The sequence below is a fragment of the Oncorhynchus clarkii genome, chromosome 8, assembly GCF_045791955.1.
Source record: "Oncorhynchus clarkii lewisi isolate Uvic-CL-2024 chromosome 8, UVic_Ocla_1.0, whole genome shotgun sequence".
Taxonomy (NCBI): Eukaryota; Metazoa; Chordata; class Actinopteri; order Salmoniformes; family Salmonidae; genus Oncorhynchus; species Oncorhynchus clarkii.
Window position 1 is genome coordinate 6543227 of NC_092154.1, and position 18844 is coordinate 6562070.

Consider the following 18844-nt stretch of genomic DNA (forward strand, 5'->3'; position numbering starts at 1 on the left):
CATAGGAATGGATCTGAGATCAGACTGCCGAGCTGAATATAATCTTGTCATTCTGAACATGTCTGTATCTACCTTAGATGAATGCAATGTAAGTATCTCTGGATAAGAGTGTCTGCCAAATGACTACAATGTAAAAATGTAAAATTGTCACCGTTGTTGCCCATGCCTTTCATCATGACCTCTGTCTGGGCGAAATCGTATCCGAAGCTGACCTCGCTGGAGACGTCACTGGCCGTATCAAAGTCCACCTCCAGCTGGTCAGTACTGAGGAAACTCTTCATCACACCACCCTCCTCATCCTCAACCCCCGCATGGGCCAGGTGTCTGGGCAGGTTGATCCTGAGAGCAAGCGAGCGAGAGAGAGTAAGAGTGGCTTTAACCAAAACAACAGTGTTTGTGAATGAATGGCTTCAATACAACATAACAGCTGCCACTCAAGTAGAGGGAGAGACGGCTGTTCTGTAAACTCATCGACCTGAAGAAGTGGTTGTTTCCCCACAGGATGCGGTCTCCATGGTGAAGCTGGACTGGGTTGGTGACTGAAGAGCCATTCACACACGTACTGGAGACACAGACAGTCATGACTATTTACAGTAGAGATAACAGAAATTAACTATAGCAGTTCGGTGTAGTTCTAGCGGTTTTGTACCGTGCATTGTGGTGTGTGTGTGTGTGTGTAGCCCTACCGTGCATTGTGGTGTGTGTGTGTGTGTGTAGCCCTACCGTGAATTACAGTGTGTGTGTGTGTGTGTGTGTACCCCTACCGTGAGTTACAGTGTGTGTAGCCTACCGTGCGTTAGTGTGTGTGTGTGTGGTGTGTGTGTGTGTGTGTGTGGTGTGTGTATGTGTGTGTGTAGCCCTACCGTGCGTTACAGTGTGTGTGTGTGTGTGGTGTGTGTGTTTGTGTGTGGTGTGTGTGTGTAGCCCTACCGTGTGTTACAGTGTGTGTGTTTGTGTGTGTGTTTGTGTATCCCTACCGTGCGTTACAGTGCGTGTGGTGTGTTTGTGTGGTGTGTGTGTGGTGTGTGTGTAGCCCTACCGTGCGTTACAGTGTGTGTGTGTGTGTGTGTGTGTGTGTAGCCCTACCGTGCGTTACAGTGTGTGTGTGTGTGTGGTGTGTGTGTTTGTGTGTGGTGTGTGTGTGTAGCCCTACCGTGTGTTACAGTGTGTGTGTTTGTGTGTGTATGTGTGTTTGTGTATCCCTACCGTGCGTTACAGTGTGTGTGTGTGTTTGTGTGTGTACCCCTACCGTGAGTTACAGTGTGTGTAGCCTACCGTGCGTTAGTGTGTGTGTGTGTGGTATGTGTGTGTGTATGTGTGTGTGTAGCCCTACCGTGCGTTACAGTGCGTGCGTGTGTGTGTGTAGCCCTACCGTGCGGTGCGGTGTGGTGTGAGCATCACTCCAGTCTCAGCGGTGATGTTGATGACACAATGTTCAGGGTGGATGGCCATACCACACAGCTGGATATCCTGAGAATCAGCAGAGCCAACACGCGTGTGCTCCTACACACGGGACTCAATCACTACCATGAAAAATAATAAATCCCAGATTGTAGCTTTAAGATCTGTGAATAGGATAAGTTGCTGACTGTACCTTTAGGTAGTAGACCAGCAGTTCGTTGAGGGCGGGGTCAGCGTTGAGGTTGACAAGGAAACACTTGTCATCTACCACTCTGATACCAGACGACTGGAGAGAGATGCCTAGAGACTCCAACTGTTTCTGGCGCTCCTACAGCACAACATAGAAGATAGATGACTGGAGAGAGATACCTAGAGACTACAACTGTTTCTGGCGCTCCTACAGCACAACATAGAAGATAGATGACTGGAGAGAGATACCTAGAGATTCTAGCTGTGTGTGAGGAAAGAAACATAATAAAACAGAAAACTAATCAGTACAGCAGGACTGTACGTGTAGCAACCTGAGCGACTGCCTCAGTCTTGCGTAGTTTCTGCTCCCAGGTAACAGTCATCTCCTGGATCAGCTTCTCCGATTCCTCCAGCCTGTCCTTCAGATCTGGAGCCTTCATGGACTGACAGGGAGAAGAGATAATAAAATACACAATGACTAATGATAACTTGTCTATATACACAGAGTACCAGTACTGAGTCCCTGTCCAGGGGTACGAGGTAATAACTTGTCTATATACACACACACAGAGTACCAGTACTGAGTCCCTGTCCAGAGGTACGAGGTAATAACTTGTCTATATACACACACAGAGTACCAGTACTGAGTCCCAGTCCAGAGGTACGAGGTAATAACTTGTCTATATACACAGAGTACCAGTACTGAGTCCCTGTCCAGAGGTACGAGGTAATAACTTGTCTATATACACAGAGTACCAGTACTGAGTCCCTGTCCAGGGGTATGAGGTAATAACTTGTCTATATACACAGAGTACCAGTACTGAGTCCCTGTCCAGAGGTATGAGGTAATAACTTGTCTATATACACAGAGTACCAGTACTGAGTCCCTGTCCAGGGGTACGAGGTAATAACTTGTCTATATATACACAGAGTACCAGTACTGAGTCCCTGTCCAGAGGTACGAGGTAATAACTTGTCTATATACACAGAGTACCAGTACTGAGTCCCTGTCCAGAGGTATGAGGTAATAACTTGTCTATATACACAGAGTACCAGTACTGAATCCCTGTCCAGAGGTACGAGGTAATAACTTGTCTATATACACAGAGTACCAGTACTGAGTCCCTGTCCAGAGGTACGAGGTAATAACTTGTCTATATACACACACAGAGTACCAGTACTGAGTCCCTGTCCAGAGGTACGAGGTAATAACTTGTCTATATACACAGAGTACCAGTACTGAGTCCCTGTCCAGAGGTACGAGGTAATAACTTGTCTATATACACAGAGTACCAGTACTGAGTCCCTGTCCAGAGGTACGAGGTAATAACTTGTCTATATACACAGAGTACCAGTACTGAGTCCCTGTCCAGAGGTACGAGGTAATAACTTGTCTATATACACAGAGTACCAGTACTGAGTCCCTGTCCAGAGGTACGAGGTAATAACTTGTCTATATACACAGAGTACCAGTACTGAGTCCCTGTCCAGAGGTATGAGGTAATAACTTGTCTATATACACAGAGTACCAGTACTGAGTCCCTGTCCAGAGGTACGAGGTAATAACTTGTCTATATACACAGAGTACCAGTACTGAATCCCTGTCCAGAGGTATGAGGTAATAACTTGTCTATATACACACAGAGTACCAGTACTGAGTCCCTGTCCAGAGGTACAAGGTAATAACTTGTCTATATACACACAGAGTACCAGTACTGATTCCCTGTCCAGAGGTATGAGGTAATAACTTGTCTATATACACAGAGTACCAGTACTGAGTCCCTGTCCAGAGGTACGAGGTAATAACTTGTCTATATATACACAGAGTACCAGTACTGAGTCCCTGTCCAGAGGTACGAGGTAATAACTTGTCTATATACACACAGAGTACCAGTACTGATTCCCTGTCCAGAGGTATGAGGTAATAACTTGTCTATATACACAGAGTACCAGTACTGAGTCCCTGTCCAGAGGTACGAGGTAATAACTTGTCTATATATACACAGAGTACCAGTACTGAGTCCCTGTCCAGAGGTACGAGGTAATAACTTGTCTATATACACAGAGTACCAGTACTGAGTCCCTGTCCAGAGGTATGAGGTAATAACTTGTCTATATACACAGAGTACCAGTACTGAGTCCCTGTCCAGGGGTACGAGGTAATAACTTGTCTATATATACACAGAGTACCAGTACTGAGTCCCTGTCCAGAGGTACGAGGTAATAACTTGTCTATATACACAGAGTACCAGTACTGAGTCCCTGTCCAGAGGTATGAGGTAATAACTTGTCTATATACACAGAGTACCAGTACTGAATCCCTGTCCAGAGGTATGAGGTAATAACTTGTCTATATACACAGAGTACCAGTACTGAATCCCTGTCCAGAGGTACGAGGTAATAACTTGTCTATATACACAGAGTACCAGTACTGAGTCCCTGTCCAGAGGTACGAGGTAATAACTTGTCTATATACACACACAGAGTACCAGTACTGAGTCCCTGTCCAGAGGTACGAGGTAATAACTTGTCTATATACACAGAGTACCAGTACTGAGTCCCTGTCCAGAGGTACGAGGTAATAACTTGTCTATATACACAGAGTACCAGTACTGAGTCCCTGTCCAGAGGTACGAGGTAATAACTTGTCTATATACACAGAGTACCAGTACTGAGTCCCTGTCCAGAGGTACGAGGTAATAACTTGTCTATATACACAGAGTACCAGTACTGAGTCCCTGTCCAGAGGTACGAGGTAATAACTTGTCTATATACACAGAGTACCAGTACTGAGTCCCTGTCCAGAGGTATGAGGTAATAACTTGTCTATATACACAGAGTACCAGTACTGAGTCCCTGTCCAGAGGTACGAGGTAATAACTTGTCTATATACACAGAGTACCAGTACTGAATCCCTGTCCAGAGGTATGAGGTAATAACTTGTCTATATACACACAGAGTACCAGTACTGAGTCCCTGTCCAGAGGTACAAGGTAATAACTTGTCTATATACACACAGAGTACCAGTACTGATTCCCTGTCCAGAGGTATGAGGTAATAACTTGTCTATATACACAGAGTACCAGTACTGAGTCCCTGTCCAGAGGTACGAGGTAATAACTTGTCTATATATACACAGAGTACCAGTACTGAGTCCCTGTCCAGAGGTACGAGGTAATAACTTGTCTATATACACAGAGTACCAGTACTGAGTCCCTGTCCAGAGGTATGAGGTAATAACTTGTCTATATACACAGAGTACCAGTACTGAGTCCCTGTCCAGGGGTACGAGGTAATAACTTGTCTATATATACACAGAGTACCAGTACTGAGTCCCTGTCCAGAGGTACGAGGTAATAACTTGTCTATATACACAGAGTACCAGTACTGAGTCCCTGTCCAGAGGTATGAGGTAATAACTTGTCTATATACACACACAGAGTACCAGTACTGAGTCCCTGTCCAGAGGTACGAGGTAATAACTTGTCTATATACACACACAGAGTACCAGTACTGAGTCCCTGTCCAGAGGTACGAGGTAATAACTTGTCTATATACACAGAGTACCAGTACTGAGTCCCTGTCCAGAGGTACGAGGTAATAACTTGTCTATATACACAGAGTACCAGTACTGAGTCCCTGTCCAGAGGTATGAGGTAATGGAGGTGGATACGTACATATAGTTCTTCGTATCCTTGACTTTTTCTACATCTTGTTACGTTACAGACGTATTCTAGAATTCATGACTTAACAGCCGGTAATAAATAGTTTGCCGGAACTCTTTCTTGCCCTACCGTGCGTTGCAGACTGTGTGTGTGTGTGTGTGTGTAACTCTACCATGCGTTACAGTGTGTGTGTGTGTGTGTGTGTGTAGCCCTACCATGCGTTACAATGTGTGTGTGTGTGTGTAGCCCTACCATGCGTTACAATGTGTGTGTGTGTGTGTGTAGCCCTACCATGCGTTACAATGTGTGTGTGTGTGTGTGTAGCCCTACCATGCGTTACAGTGTGTGTGTGTGTGTGTGTAGCCCTACCATGCGTTACAGTGTGTGTGTGTGTGTGTGTGTGTGTGTGTGTGTAGCCCTTACAGGCCCCTATTGGGAAACAAATCCCTTTGTCTACAGAAGACCTTTGGAACAATACTCATGACACAGGAATGTTGTTATTAATGTTCCACTGGGGATCTAAAGAATTATCCTGTCATGTGGTTTATTATTTTGTGATGTCATTAAGGATGGTATGACAAAGTAACTGTGAAAGTGTACGTGTCCTATGTATCAAGTTTACATCTAAATGTGGTAGAAAATATATTATTAAACATATAGTTTTGTGAAGATAAAAATGTGATTTTTGTCTTCTAGCCACGCCCAAGTGAGCGCAGAGTTAGCATGACAGAACACCCCTTTGGCCAGAGTGCTTAAAATGACTCCCTAAAGTATTCAACTCTACAGCGTGAGCTGGACGTTATAAATGGTTAAAACTACAAGACCAGACAGCGTGGAGCGGTGGCTACACGGCTGAAAATGGTGAGAACCGTACATTGCCGGGTTACTACTGGCGTGTAGTCAGGAGCTGAACCCTGAACAATCAATCAACCATCAATACCAAAAGACGTTAGTTTACACGTTGAAATGGTGATAAACTCAGAAGCTCCTAACCTCATCTAGGAGACCAGAAACATTCAAAGTCTGCATGTCAAAGAGGACCTAGAACTTTGTCTAAAGACACAAGGTGGGAAGGAGAATCCCCACGGACCACCGTTGGTACATCTGAAGTATCTGTTCTAACAAACACTCCACGACCAGAGAAGCGCTACAAAGGGACATTGTGACTTCCGGTGGACAAACCAGAGCCTTACATACATCGACAACTTCACCATAGGAGTCATCGAGTTCAACAGAGATGGAACGACGATCAAGGACAGCTACGCATAAATACATATATATGTTACATTTCTAATCCAAATAAGCAGTGGTTAGGGTGCTAAGTATAAATATTTACCTGAGAGTAGCTTCCAAATGTATCGAAGTGTTGTCTTACTTTGTCACTCTCTCTCTTTACCTACCCCTCCATCTCCATGTGTAACAAGCCGTCATATCGTCAGTCCACTAGTGACTTTTACCTCTTGTAAATGTGTACAGTCGTGGCCAAAGGTTTTGAGAATGACACAAATATAAATTTTCACAAAGTTTGCTGCTTCAGTGTCTGTAGATATTTTTGTCAGATGTTACTATGGAATACTGAGGTATAATTACAAGCATTTCTTAAGTGTCAAAGGCTTTTATTGACAATTACATGAAGTTGATGCAAAGAGTCAATATTCCGCCCTGGCATGCTGTCAATTCACTTCTGGGCCACATCCTGACTGATGGCAGCCCTTTCTTGCATAGTCAATGCTTGGAGTTTGTCGGAATTTGTGGGTTTTTGTTTGTCCACCCACCTCTTGAGGATTGACCAAGTTCTCAATGGGATTCAGGTCTGGGGAGTTTCCTGGACATGGACCCAAAATATCAATATTTGTTCCCCGAGCCACTTAGTTATCACAATGTCAGCTGGTCCTTTTGTGGCAGGGCTGAAATGCAGTGGAAATGTTTTTGGGGGATTCAGTTAATTTGCATGGCAAAGAGGGACTTTGCAATTAATTGCAATTCATCTGATCACTCTTCATAACATTCTGGAGTATATGAAAATTGCCATCATACAAACTGAGGCAGCACACTTTGAAAATTAATATTTGTGTCATTCTCAAAACTTTTGGCCACGACTGTTCACTCACCTCTTAAAACTAGTTTTTCAACAACTCCTCAAATTTCTTGTTAACACACTATAGTTTTGGCAAGTCGGTTAGGACATCTACTTTGTGCATGACAAGTAGTTTTTTCCTACAATTGTTAACAGACAGATTATTTCACTGTATCACAATTCCAGTGGGTCAGAAGTTCACACACAGTCAACTTAGTGTATCTTTAAACAGCTTGGAAAATTCCAGAAAATGATTTAGAAGCTTCTGATAGGCTAATTGACATCATTTGAGTCAATTGGAGGTGTGCCTGTGGATTTATTTCAAGGCCTACCTTCAAACTCAGTGCCTCTTTGCTTGACATCATGGGAAAATCAAAAGAAATCAGCCAAGACCACAGAAAATAAATTGTAGACCTCCACAAGTCTGGTTCATCCTTATAGTACGCAAGTATAAACACCATGGGACCACGCAGTCGTCATACCGCTCAGGAAGGAGACCCGTTCTGTCTCCTAGAGATGAACGTACTTTGGTGCAAAAAGTGCTAATCAATCCCAGAACAACAGCGAAGGACCTTGTGAAGATGCTGGAGGAGACAGGTACAAAAGTATCTATATCCACAGTAAAACAAGACGTATATCGACATAACCTGACGGGCCGCTCAGCAAGGAAGAAGGCACTGCTCCAAAACCACCATAAAAAAGAGCCAGACTACGGTTTGCAACTGCACATGGGGACAAAGATCGTACTTTTTGGAGAAATGTCCTCTGGTCTGATGAAACAAAAATAGAACTGTTTGGCCACAATGACCATTGTTAAATTTGGAGGAAAAAGTGGGAGGCTTGCAAGCCAAAGAACACCATCCCAACCGTGAAGCTCGGGGGTGGCAGCATCATGTTGTGGGGGTGCTTTGCTGCAGGAGGGACTGGTGCACTGATGTTGTAAAACATCTCAAGGATGATCAATGGAAACAGGAAGCACCTGATCTCAATTTCGAGTCTCATAGCACAGTGCATTTTCTTGTTTGCTCGTAGGGTGCGGTCTTAGCGCCGGCATACGTTTGTCGTGGTAAATAGACAGCTATGAAAAACATAGATGAACACTCTTGGTAAATATTATGGTCTACAGCTTATCATGAGGTATTCTACCTCAGGCGAGTAGAACCTCGAGACTTCCTTAACATTAGAGATCACACACAACCATTATAAACACACACATTCAGATCTGGGTCTTTCATAGACTGACAGAGAGAAGACACACAACCCTGCAGCAGTCACTTAAGCTGAGGGATGGGGCTGTAAAAACAGGGCTCCCCCACAAGCCACTCCCCCACAAGCCACTCCCCCACAAGCCATTCAACCTGTGTTCTAAGTCTAGCCGTTAGCTACTAATCACTAGTCTGAACGGTTTTCATTGATCATTAACCCATGTTAGTCTCATCGAGATAAGAGCTGTTCAAGATGGCAGCATTGTACAAAGTTACGAAAGTTTCACAGTCGATGTGTACCTCCGCCTCAGTGAGCTGGTGTTGCTCGTTATATATTTATTAACCATTCAGTACCTCCGCCTCAGTGAGCTGGTGTTGCTCGTTATATATTTATTAACCATTCAGTACCTCCGCCTCAGTGAGCTGGTGATGCTCGTTATATATTTATTAACCATTCAGTACCTCCGCCTCAGTGAGCTGGTGATGCTCGTTATATATTTATTAACCATTCAGTACCTCCGCCTCAGTGAGCTGGTGATGCTCGTTATATATTTATTAACCATTCAGTACCTCCGCCTCAGTGAGCTGGTGATGCCCGTTATATAATTATTAACCATTCAGTACCTCCGCCTCAGTGAGCTGGTCTCGTAGTTTCTCCACCTCCTCCCGTAGCTCTCTGATGATGCGTGCGTTGGGGTCTTCGTTGACGACGGCGTGGTTGACGATGCTCTTAGCCCGGTCAGCGTAGCGCAGCGTGGACAACGTCTCGTCGTAGTTATCACCTGCTGGACTCACCGTGGCCACCATGGCTGTCCTACTGTTACCACCCAGACTGTCCTGTAGAGAGGAGAGAGGAGAGACAGACTGTTTACTACCAGACTGTCCTGGAGAGGGAGGAAAAAGTCAGAAGAAATGTGAAATCTGAAGATGAGGTTACTCCATTTAAAAATTAAAACAGACCATTTTTCCACATACAGTATCAGTCAAAAGTCTAGACACACCTACTCATTAAATAACTTTTATGTTCTACATTGTAGAATAATAGTGAAGACATCAAAACTATCAAATAACACAATATGGAATCATGTAGTAAACAAAAAAAAAAAAGTGTTGGAACAGTTTAAAATATATTTTAGATTCTTCAAAGTAGCCACCCTTTGTCTTGATGACAGTTTTGCGCACTCTTGGCATTCTCTCAACAAGCGTCACCTGGAATGCTTTTCCAACAGTCTTAAAGGAGTTCCCACATATGCTGAGCACTTGTTGACTGCTTTTCCTTCACTCTGCGGTCCAACTCATCTCAATTGGGTTGATGTTGGATGATTGTGGAGGCCAGGTCATCTGATGCAACACTCCATCACTCTCCTTCTTGGTCAAATAGTCCTTACACAGCCTGGTGGTGTGTTGGTACATTGTCCTGTTGAAAAACAAACGATTGTCCCACTAAGCACAAACCAGATGGGACGGCGTATCACTGCAGAATGCTGGTTAAGTGTGCCTTGAATTCCAACCACACATGCAGAGATCATCCGTTCACCTACTTTGCGTCTCACAAAGAGACGGCGGTTGGAAACAAATATATCAAATTTGGACTCATCAATCCAAAGGACAGATTTCCACCGGTCTGATGTCCATTGCTCGTGTTTCTTGGCCCAAGTAAGTCTCTTCTTATTATTAGTGTCCTTTAGTAGTGGTTTCTTTGCAGCAATTCAACCATGAAGGCCTGATTCACACAGTCCCCTCTGAACAGTTGATGTTGAGATGTGTCTGTTACTTGAACTCTGAATCATTTATTTGGGCTGCAATTTCTGAGGCTGGTAACTCTAATGAACTTATCCTCTGCTGCAGAGGTAACTCTGGGTCTTCCTTTCCTGTGGCGGTCCTCATGAGAGCCAATTTCATCATAGCGCTTCATGGTTTTTGATACTGTTGTTTCTCTTCGCTTATTTGAGCTGTTCTTGCCATAATATGGACTTGGTCTTTTACCAAACGTCCCCCCCTACCGATTGGCTTAAACGCATTAGGACGGAAAGAAATGCCACAAATTAACTTTCAACAAGGCATACCTGTTAATTGAAATGCATTCCAGGTGACTACCTCATGAAGCTGGTTGAGAGAATGTCAAGAGTGTGCAAAGCTGTCAACAAATCCAAATATATCTTTACTTTTTTTGGTTTCTACATTATTCCACAGTGTTGATGTTTTCTATTAAGTGTCCAAACTGTTGACTGGTACTGTATGTAGTTTATTTATTTATTTAACTAGGCAAGTCAGTTAAGAACAAATTCTTATTTTCAATGACGGCTTAGGAACAAAGCCGCCTGTTCAGGGGCAGAACTGAACAGTCAGCTCGGGGGTTTGAACTTGCAACCTTCCGGTTACTAGTCCAACACTCTAACCACTAGGCTACCCTGCCGCCCCATAGTGTGGAAGGAGATACCAGGTCAATACTGTTACAGTTGGAGAATGTGAAATGGTAATAACCCATATAATGGAATTATAACCTACCTTCAGTAGCCAGGTCAGAACTGAGTCTCTGTAGGGAACAAACTTGGTCTTGTTCTTCCCTGCTCCTTGGTCTGCCAGCGCTGAGATCACCAAGCCCAGTGTGCTCAGAGACCTGGCCACACCCACACAGTAATGAATGGTAAGAAAAACATGAAGACATCAAAGTGTGTTACATTTTGAGACAGAGAAAGGTGAGAGAGGGTGAGAGACGTGTGAGAGAGAGAGGTGAGAGAGGGTGAGAGAGGTGTGAGAGAGAGGTGAGAGAGGGTGAGAGAGAGCTGAGAGACGTGTGAAAGAGAGGTGAGAGAGGGTGAGAGACGTGTGAGAGAGAGAGGTGAGAGAGGGTGAGAGACGTGTGAAAGAGAGGTGAGAGAGGGTGAGAGAGAGAGGTGAGAGAGGGTGAGAGAGAGAGGTGAGAGAGGGTGAGAGAGAGAGGTGAGAGAGGGTGAGAGAGAGAGGTGAGAGAGGGTGAGAGAGAGAGGTGAGAGAGGGTGAGAGAGAGAGGTGAGAGACGTGTGAGAGAGCGAGAGCGAGAGAGCGAGAGAGCAAGAGAGCGAGAGAGAAAGATCTAGAGAACCTACTTGTTGATGTTGCTCCCCTCCTTCATTCGCTCTCCAGTAGCTCCAGTCTTAGCCGCTCTCTCACTGCCGGCCAGATCCACCAGACTCAGCTTACTGACCTTCTCACCACTCGTCTACGAAACACCACATGGCTCTAAACAGAGCTCTACGAAACACCACATGGCTCTAAACAGAGCTCTACGAAACACCACATGGCCCTAAACAGAGCTCTACGAAACACCACATGGCTCTAAACAGAGCTCTACGAAACACCACATGGCTCCAAACAGAGCTCTACGAAACACCACATGGCTCTAAACAGAGCTCTACGAAACACCACATGGCTCCAAACAGAGCTCTACGAAACACCACATGGCTCTAAACAGAGCTCTACGAAACACCACATGGCTCTAAACAGAGCTCTACGAAACACCACATGGCTCTACGAAACACCACATGGCTCTAAACAGAGCTCTACGAAACACCACATGGCTCTAAACAGAGCTCTACGAAACACCACATGGCTCTAAACAGAGCTCTACGAAACACCACATGGCTCTACGAAACAGGGCTCTAAACAGAGTGCTATGAAAAATGTTATGTGTTGGCAACACAACGTTAGCAACAAAGCCAGCTGGAGAAAATAAAGTCAGTGGAGCATAAAATTATTTTAGATGAAACTACAGTGATTTGGTGATGTATTCACGTACAAGTATCAAAACAATCATTTGCAAGATGTTGGTTTTGAATGTGAACAAACGTGTTCTACCCCAGAACCCAGGTCCGTGACTGTGTGTTGATCCTACCCCAGAACCCAGGTCTGTGACTGTGTGTGTTGGACCTACCCCAGAACCCAGGTCTGTGACTGTGTGTGTTGGACCTACCCCAGAACCCAGGTCTGTGACTGTGTGTGTTGGACCTACCCCAGAACCCAGGTCTGTGACTGTGTGTGTTGGACCTACCCCAGAACCCAGGTCTGTGACTGTGTGTGTTGAACCTACCCCAGAACCCAGGTCTGTGACTGTGTGTGTTGATCCTACCCCAGAACCCAGGTCTGTGACTGTGTGTGTTGATCCTACCCCAGAACCCAGGTCTGTGACTGTGTGTTGATCCTACCCCAGAACCCAGGTCTGTGACTGTGTGTTGATCCTACCCCAGAACCCAGGTCTGTGACTGTGTGTTGATCCTACCCCAGAACCCAGGTCCGTGACTGTGTGTTGATCCTACCCCAGAACCCAGGTCCGTGACTGTGTGTGTTGGACCTACCCCAGAACCCAGGTCCGTGACTGTGTGTTGATCCTACCCCAGAACCCAGGTCTGTGACTGTGTGTTGATCCTACCCCAGAATCCAGGTCCGTGACTGTGTGTTGATCCTACCCCAGAACCCAGGTCCGTGACTGTGTGTGTTGATCCTACCCCAGAACCCAGGTCTGTGACTGTGTGTGTTGATCCTACCCCAGGTCTGTGACTGTGTGTTGATCCTACCCCAGAACCCAGGTCCGTGACTGTGTGTTGATCCTACCCCAGAACCCAGGTCCGTGACTGTGTGTGTTGGACCTACCCCAGAACCCAGGTCCGTGACTGTGTGTTGATCCTACCCCAGAACCCAGGTCTGTGACTGTGTGTGTTGGACCTACCCCAGAACCCAGGTCTGTGACTGTGTGTGTTGGACCTACCCCAGAACCCAGGTCCGTGACTGTGTGTGTTGGACCTACCCCAGAACCCAGATCCGTGACTGTGTGTGTTGGACCTACCCCAGAACCCAGGTCTGTGACTGTGTGTGTTGGACCTACCCCAGAACCCAGGTCCGTGACTGTGTGTGTTGGACCTACCCCAGAACCCAGGTCCGTGACTGTGTGTGTTGGACCTACCCCAGAACCCAGGTCTGTGACTGTGTGTGTTGATCCTACCCCAGAACCCAGGTATGTGACTGTGTGTGTTGGACCTTCCCCAGAACCCAGGTCCGTGACTGTGTGTGTTGATCCTACCCCAGAACCCAGGTCTGTGACTGTGTGTGTTGGACCTACCCCAGAACCCAGGTCTGTGACTGTGTGTGTTGGACCTACCCCAGAACCCAGGTCCATGACTGTGTGTGTTGGACCTACCCCAGAACCCAGGTCTGTGACTGTGTGTGTTGGACCTACCCCAGAACCCAGGTCTGTGAGTGTTGGACCTACCCCAGAACCCAGGTCCGTGACTGTGTGTGTTGGACCTACCCCAAAACCCAGGTCCATGAGTGTGTGTGTTGGACCTACCCCAAAACCCAGGTCCATGAGTGTGTGTGTTGGACCTACCCCAGAACCCAGGTCCGTGACTGTGTGTGTTGGACCTACCCCAAAACCCAGGTCCATGACTGTGTGTGTTGGACCTACCCCAGAACCCAGGTCCATGACTGTGTGTGTTGGACCTACCCCAGAACCCAGGTCCGTGACTGTGTGTGTTGGACCTACCCCAGAACCCAGGTCCATGACTGTGTGTGTTGGACCTACCCCAGAACCCAGGTCCATTAGAGTGTGTGTGAGGATGATGTTGAAGACAGCGTGGGACCTGCTGCTCTCCTCGTTCATATTCGTGGCTGCTACTGTACGAGACTTGTTACCCTCTGACATCAGACACTCTATGTCCTGTAGAGCGAGAGGGGGAAGGAGAGAGGGAAGGAGAGAAAGAGAGAGAAAGAGCGAAAGCGAGAGAGAGAGAGAAAGAGTTGTATTGGCTGGTCTCTCTAATGTAAGCACTTAGATATAGTAGAAACACCAGTCCTCTCTACCAGTCCTAAAATCTATTCCAATGAGACCAAGCTGGGCCAATAGAAGTAAAGAACATGTATTCCAATGAGACCATGCTGGGCCAATAGAAGTAAAGACAATGTATTCCAATGAGACCATGCTGGGCCAATAGAAGTAAAGAACATGTATTCCAATGAGACCAAGCTGGGCCAATAGAAGTAAAGAAAATGTATTCCAATGAGACCAAGCTGGGCCAATAGAAGTAAAGAACATGTATTCCAATGAGACCAAGCTGGGCCAATAGAAGTAAAGACAATGTATTCCAATGAGACCAAGCTGGGCCAATAGAAGTAAAGACAATGTATTCCAATGAGACCAAGCTGGGCCAATAGAAGTAAAGAACATGTATTCCAATGAGACCAAGCTGGGCCAATAGAAGTAAAGAACATGTATTCCAATGAGACCAAGCTGGGCCAATAGAAGTAAAGACAATGTATTCCAATGAGACCATGCTGGGCCAATAGAAGTAAATGAAATGATATAAAACTGTATGAAAGCACCTTATAGCAGGCTACAGCCAGACGGGACAGACCATCAACGTACGGCCCGAACACCTTGTGCTCTCTCACTCGCAGGGCCTGACGACTTCTGAGAACAGACAGGTTGTTATCATTAAAGACCATCCTTTTGGCTGGGGGGGGGCAACAAACAAAAAACACCTTTTCTACCCTTGATCACTTGGAATAAATGTTTTCATGATGTGTGAGAGACCATCTCTAAGCAGCGATATGGATGTTAGTGTTCAGTGTGTTAACCCTGGATGTATCAAAGGGACGGCTCTCTTTTACTCACGTTTATCTGTCTTTTACTGTTGATTAAAAAAAAAGTTTGAAAAAACTTGATCACCAAAAAAACCACACAAAAAAAACAGAGTTCCTGTTCTCCTCACCCTTTGGGATCCAGTAGATCCCGAACCTTCTCGTTGTAGATCTCCATAAAGGAGACCTCTACAGTGAAGCTCTCTCCCTCCCTCTGTTCCTGTAGGATCCGGTCAAACAGAGAGCTGCACAGCCGCGGGATCAGACCTGGCTGCTCTGACGAACCCATCATGGTGTACGACTTCCCTGAGCCTGGTGGGGGCACACAGCCAATCAAATCAGAGGATCAGTGAAGTTTAGCCAATGAAAAAAAAATTTACTGGATCAGGAGGGCTCAGCCAATCAAAGCTAGAGAGGTGCCAATTAAATCACAGGCCAAAACTGTTTGTTTGCGAAAATGCAAAATAATAAATTGGACTAAAAGTGTTTGAACTGAGTTTGAAGTGTGTGTCACATGGTGTGTGTTATTGAATGTCTGTGTAACTACTCTAATATGGTAATTCCTGCCTTTGAGGCTCCCGCCTTTCGAGGTTCCCGCCTTTCGAGGTTCCTGCCTTTTCGAGGTTCCCGCCTTTGAGGTTCCCGCCTTTTTGAGGGAGTTTTTTCTAGCCACTATGTTTCTGCATCGCTTGTTCTTTGTGGTTTTAGACTGGCTAATTGTATATAACTTTGTGACAACTGCAGATGTAAAAAGGGCTTTATAAAAATACATTTTGATTAATTGACTGGTACCAACCTGTCTGTCCATAAGCGAAGATACAGGCGTTATAGCCCAAGAAGGCATTGTTCAGAAGACTTTCTCCAAGGCACTGGAACACGACCTCTTGACCTGAGAGACACACATTTCATTCCAATTGAGTTTCACAAGAATATGTGGCTATTTCTCCAAGGCAGAGATTTCTCTTCCCTGAAGACAAGAGTCCAGGTCTGTTCCTTTCTACAGGTGTACTAGTTCAGTTAAAGCTGGGGCCTGTTTTTCCCTACATGCAGCGCTCTGGGACCAGGAAACACAGTGATTCCCTCCACGCAGCGCTCTGGGACCAGGAAACACAGTGATTCCCTCCACGCAGCGCTCTGGGACCAGGAAACACAGTGCTTCCAGCCCCTCCACGCAGCGCTCTGCGACCAGGAAACACAGTGCTTCCAGCCACTCCACGCAGCGCTCTGGGACCAGGAAACCAGGTGCTTCCCTCCACGCAGCGCTCTGGGACCAGGAAACACGGTGCTTCCCTCCACGCAGCGCTCTGGGACCAGGAAACACGGTGCTTCCCTCCACGCAGCGCTCTGGGACCAGGAAACACGGTGCTTCCCTCCACGCAGCGCTCTGGGACCAGGAAACACGGTGCTTCCCTCCACGCAGCGCTCTGGGACCAGGAAACACGGTGCTTCCCTCCACGCAGCGCTCTGGGACCAGGAAACACGGTGCTTCCCTCCACGCAGCGCTCTGGGACCAGGAAACACGGTGCTTCCCTCCACGCAGCGCTCTGGGACCAGGAAACACGGTGCTTCCCTCCACGCAGCGCTCTGGGACCAGGAAACACAGTGCTTCCCTCCACGCAGCGCTCTGGGACCAGGAAACACGGTGCTTCCCTCCACGCAGCGCTCTGGGACCAGGAAACACGGTGCTTCCCTCCACGCAGCGCTCTGGGACCAGGAAACACGGTGCTTCCCTCCACGCAGCGCTCTGGGACCAGGAAACACGGTGCTTCCCTCCACGCAGCGCTCTGGGACCAGGAAACACGGTGCTTCCCTCCACGCAGCGCTCTGGGACCAGGAAACATGGTGCTTCCCTCCACGCAGCGCTCTGGGACCAGGAAACGTTTGCTTTTGGTACAAAACCTGTTCTAAGGCTGGGGTTACACAAAGCAACTTGCACGCAATTTTAGTTGCTTGCAGCAGAGTTACTTGATTGCTTCCCCCCCCCCCCCCCCCCCCCCCGCAACTAATAAACAACTCACCTGATACCTGGTTAAATGCAATTTAAACTTTTCAATTTTGTGCAACTAGTTGCAAGCAGCAGCCAATCAAAACGAATGCGTTTATCACGTGATCGATTCTAAGGTTCGGAACGCTGACCCAGTTGTCATGTCAACGGGAGATGTATAAACAAATAGCGCCATTAGGGCTAGTAAAGGCTTATGTACATGGTTTGGAAGTCAATAAAATGTCATTGTGAACTCAGACCTCTCTCTAACCAGTTTCAACTGGAATTGTTCAACGTAAGCTGCGCTAGCTAGTGAGTTTGTTGTTAGCTTGGTTAGCTCGATGCTAACAGTTCTGGCGATTTAATTTTGGTATTCTAAACTCACTCCATGTCATCTGCTGCATTAGGCCTCATTACGGGATTTCACCAATTATTTGTTTATATAACCATTTCGTTATTGTATAAGGATCGATTTAGACAAATGTAGCTACATTTCTTAAAGACATCGACTGGGTATTGTGGATATTGTAGCTATGTCCTTTTGTCCTGTTATCCTGGGCGTAGCGTGAAATTGCACCTAGATGCAGTTCCTGGGTCCATTTAGCAATAGTTAAGGTATAGGACTGGGCAAAGGAAATCTGATCCTAGGTCTGTACCTAGGGGAAACTTCCCCCCAGAGCATTATTTTGTTATTGAAAAAAATATATGTATTCAAAATTTTGATATGTAACTAACCTGCAAACTTGTCCTTGTCGGCCTCATCCATGGACCAGAAACAGTAGTCATAAGCAAAGACCTGAGGGGGGAAAAAATGACAGCCAGTTGAGGAACACACACAGAAAACCTTCGTAGTGATTCAATAGTGATTTTGTAACCTCACAATACTGTCCTGGTTAAGGGCTCACCTTAGGCTGATTCCTGGATAGGACAACAGAGGAGAAATGGAAAGCCACAGTTAACAACAGCTTACCTCAAGACAAAGTGGGCACTTTTAACTAATAACACCAGTGTTGAGTAGCATTCAGGTACAGGGTAAAACATTTAACCTATTAAAAAAACGTATTTACTAACAAAGTCCAAAAGGTGACAAAAAAAAATAGTGTTTTTAATCATCATAGGCTAGGCCGTGTGCCCTTCAAACCCAGACGGACATTCCTCCTCTCCTATATCAAAACATCAACTTCAATACGGTTCAATAAATTTTAGGTAATTACACCTTATCCATCTGTACATACACTACCATTCCAAAGTTTGGGGTCACTTAGAAATGTCCTTGTTTTTGAAAGAAAAGCACACTTTTTATCCATTAATATAACATCAAATTGATCAGAAATACAGTATAGACATTGCTAATGTTGTAAATTACTATTGTAGCTGACAACTGTTGTTCTGATTAAAGAAGCAAAAAAAAACTGGCCCTCTTTAGGCTAGTTGAATATCTGGAGCATCAGCATTTGTGGCTTCGATTACAGGCTCAAAATGCCTAGAAACAAAAGTTTCTTCTGAAACTCGTCAGTCTATTCTTGTTCTGAGAAATGAAGGCGAGAAATTGCTAAGAAGAAACTGAAGATCTCGTACAATGCTGTGTACTACTCCCTTCACAGAACAGCGCAAACTGGCTCAAAACCAGAATAGAAAGAGTGGGAGGTCCCTGGCTGTGCCATTCAAGGATATTCAGAGACTTGTCCCAAAGCCATTCCTGCGTTGTCTT

At 45.9% G+C, this 18844-nt stretch overlaps 1 protein-coding gene across 1 annotated transcript in view; it reads right to left on the reverse strand.

The window, feature by feature from the left end:
- The window catches only part of LOC139414894 (kinesin-like protein KIF13B), a 65295-nt gene that overhangs the window by 38070 nt on the left and 8381 nt on the right, over window positions 1-18844 (reverse strand). The window contains exons 5-18 of the mRNA XM_071162496.1: window positions 18039-18051; window positions 17869-17929; window positions 15946-16038; window positions 15281-15461; window positions 14892-14979; window positions 14095-14229; window positions 11627-11739; window positions 11046-11157; window positions 9162-9374; window positions 1923-2033; window positions 1595-1729; window positions 1373-1503; window positions 476-562; window positions 152-339 (exon numbers count right to left, since the gene is read on the reverse strand). Coding sequence (XP_071018597.1) covers window positions 152-339; window positions 476-562; window positions 1373-1503; window positions 1595-1729; window positions 1923-2033; window positions 9162-9374; window positions 11046-11157; window positions 11627-11739; window positions 14095-14229; window positions 14892-14979; window positions 15281-15461; window positions 15946-16038; window positions 17869-17929; window positions 18039-18051 — 1661 coding nt within the window. The remainder of the gene's footprint in view (window positions 1-151; window positions 340-475; window positions 563-1372; window positions 1504-1594; window positions 1730-1922; window positions 2034-9161; window positions 9375-11045; window positions 11158-11626; window positions 11740-14094; window positions 14230-14891; window positions 14980-15280; window positions 15462-15945; window positions 16039-17868; window positions 17930-18038; window positions 18052-18844) is intronic.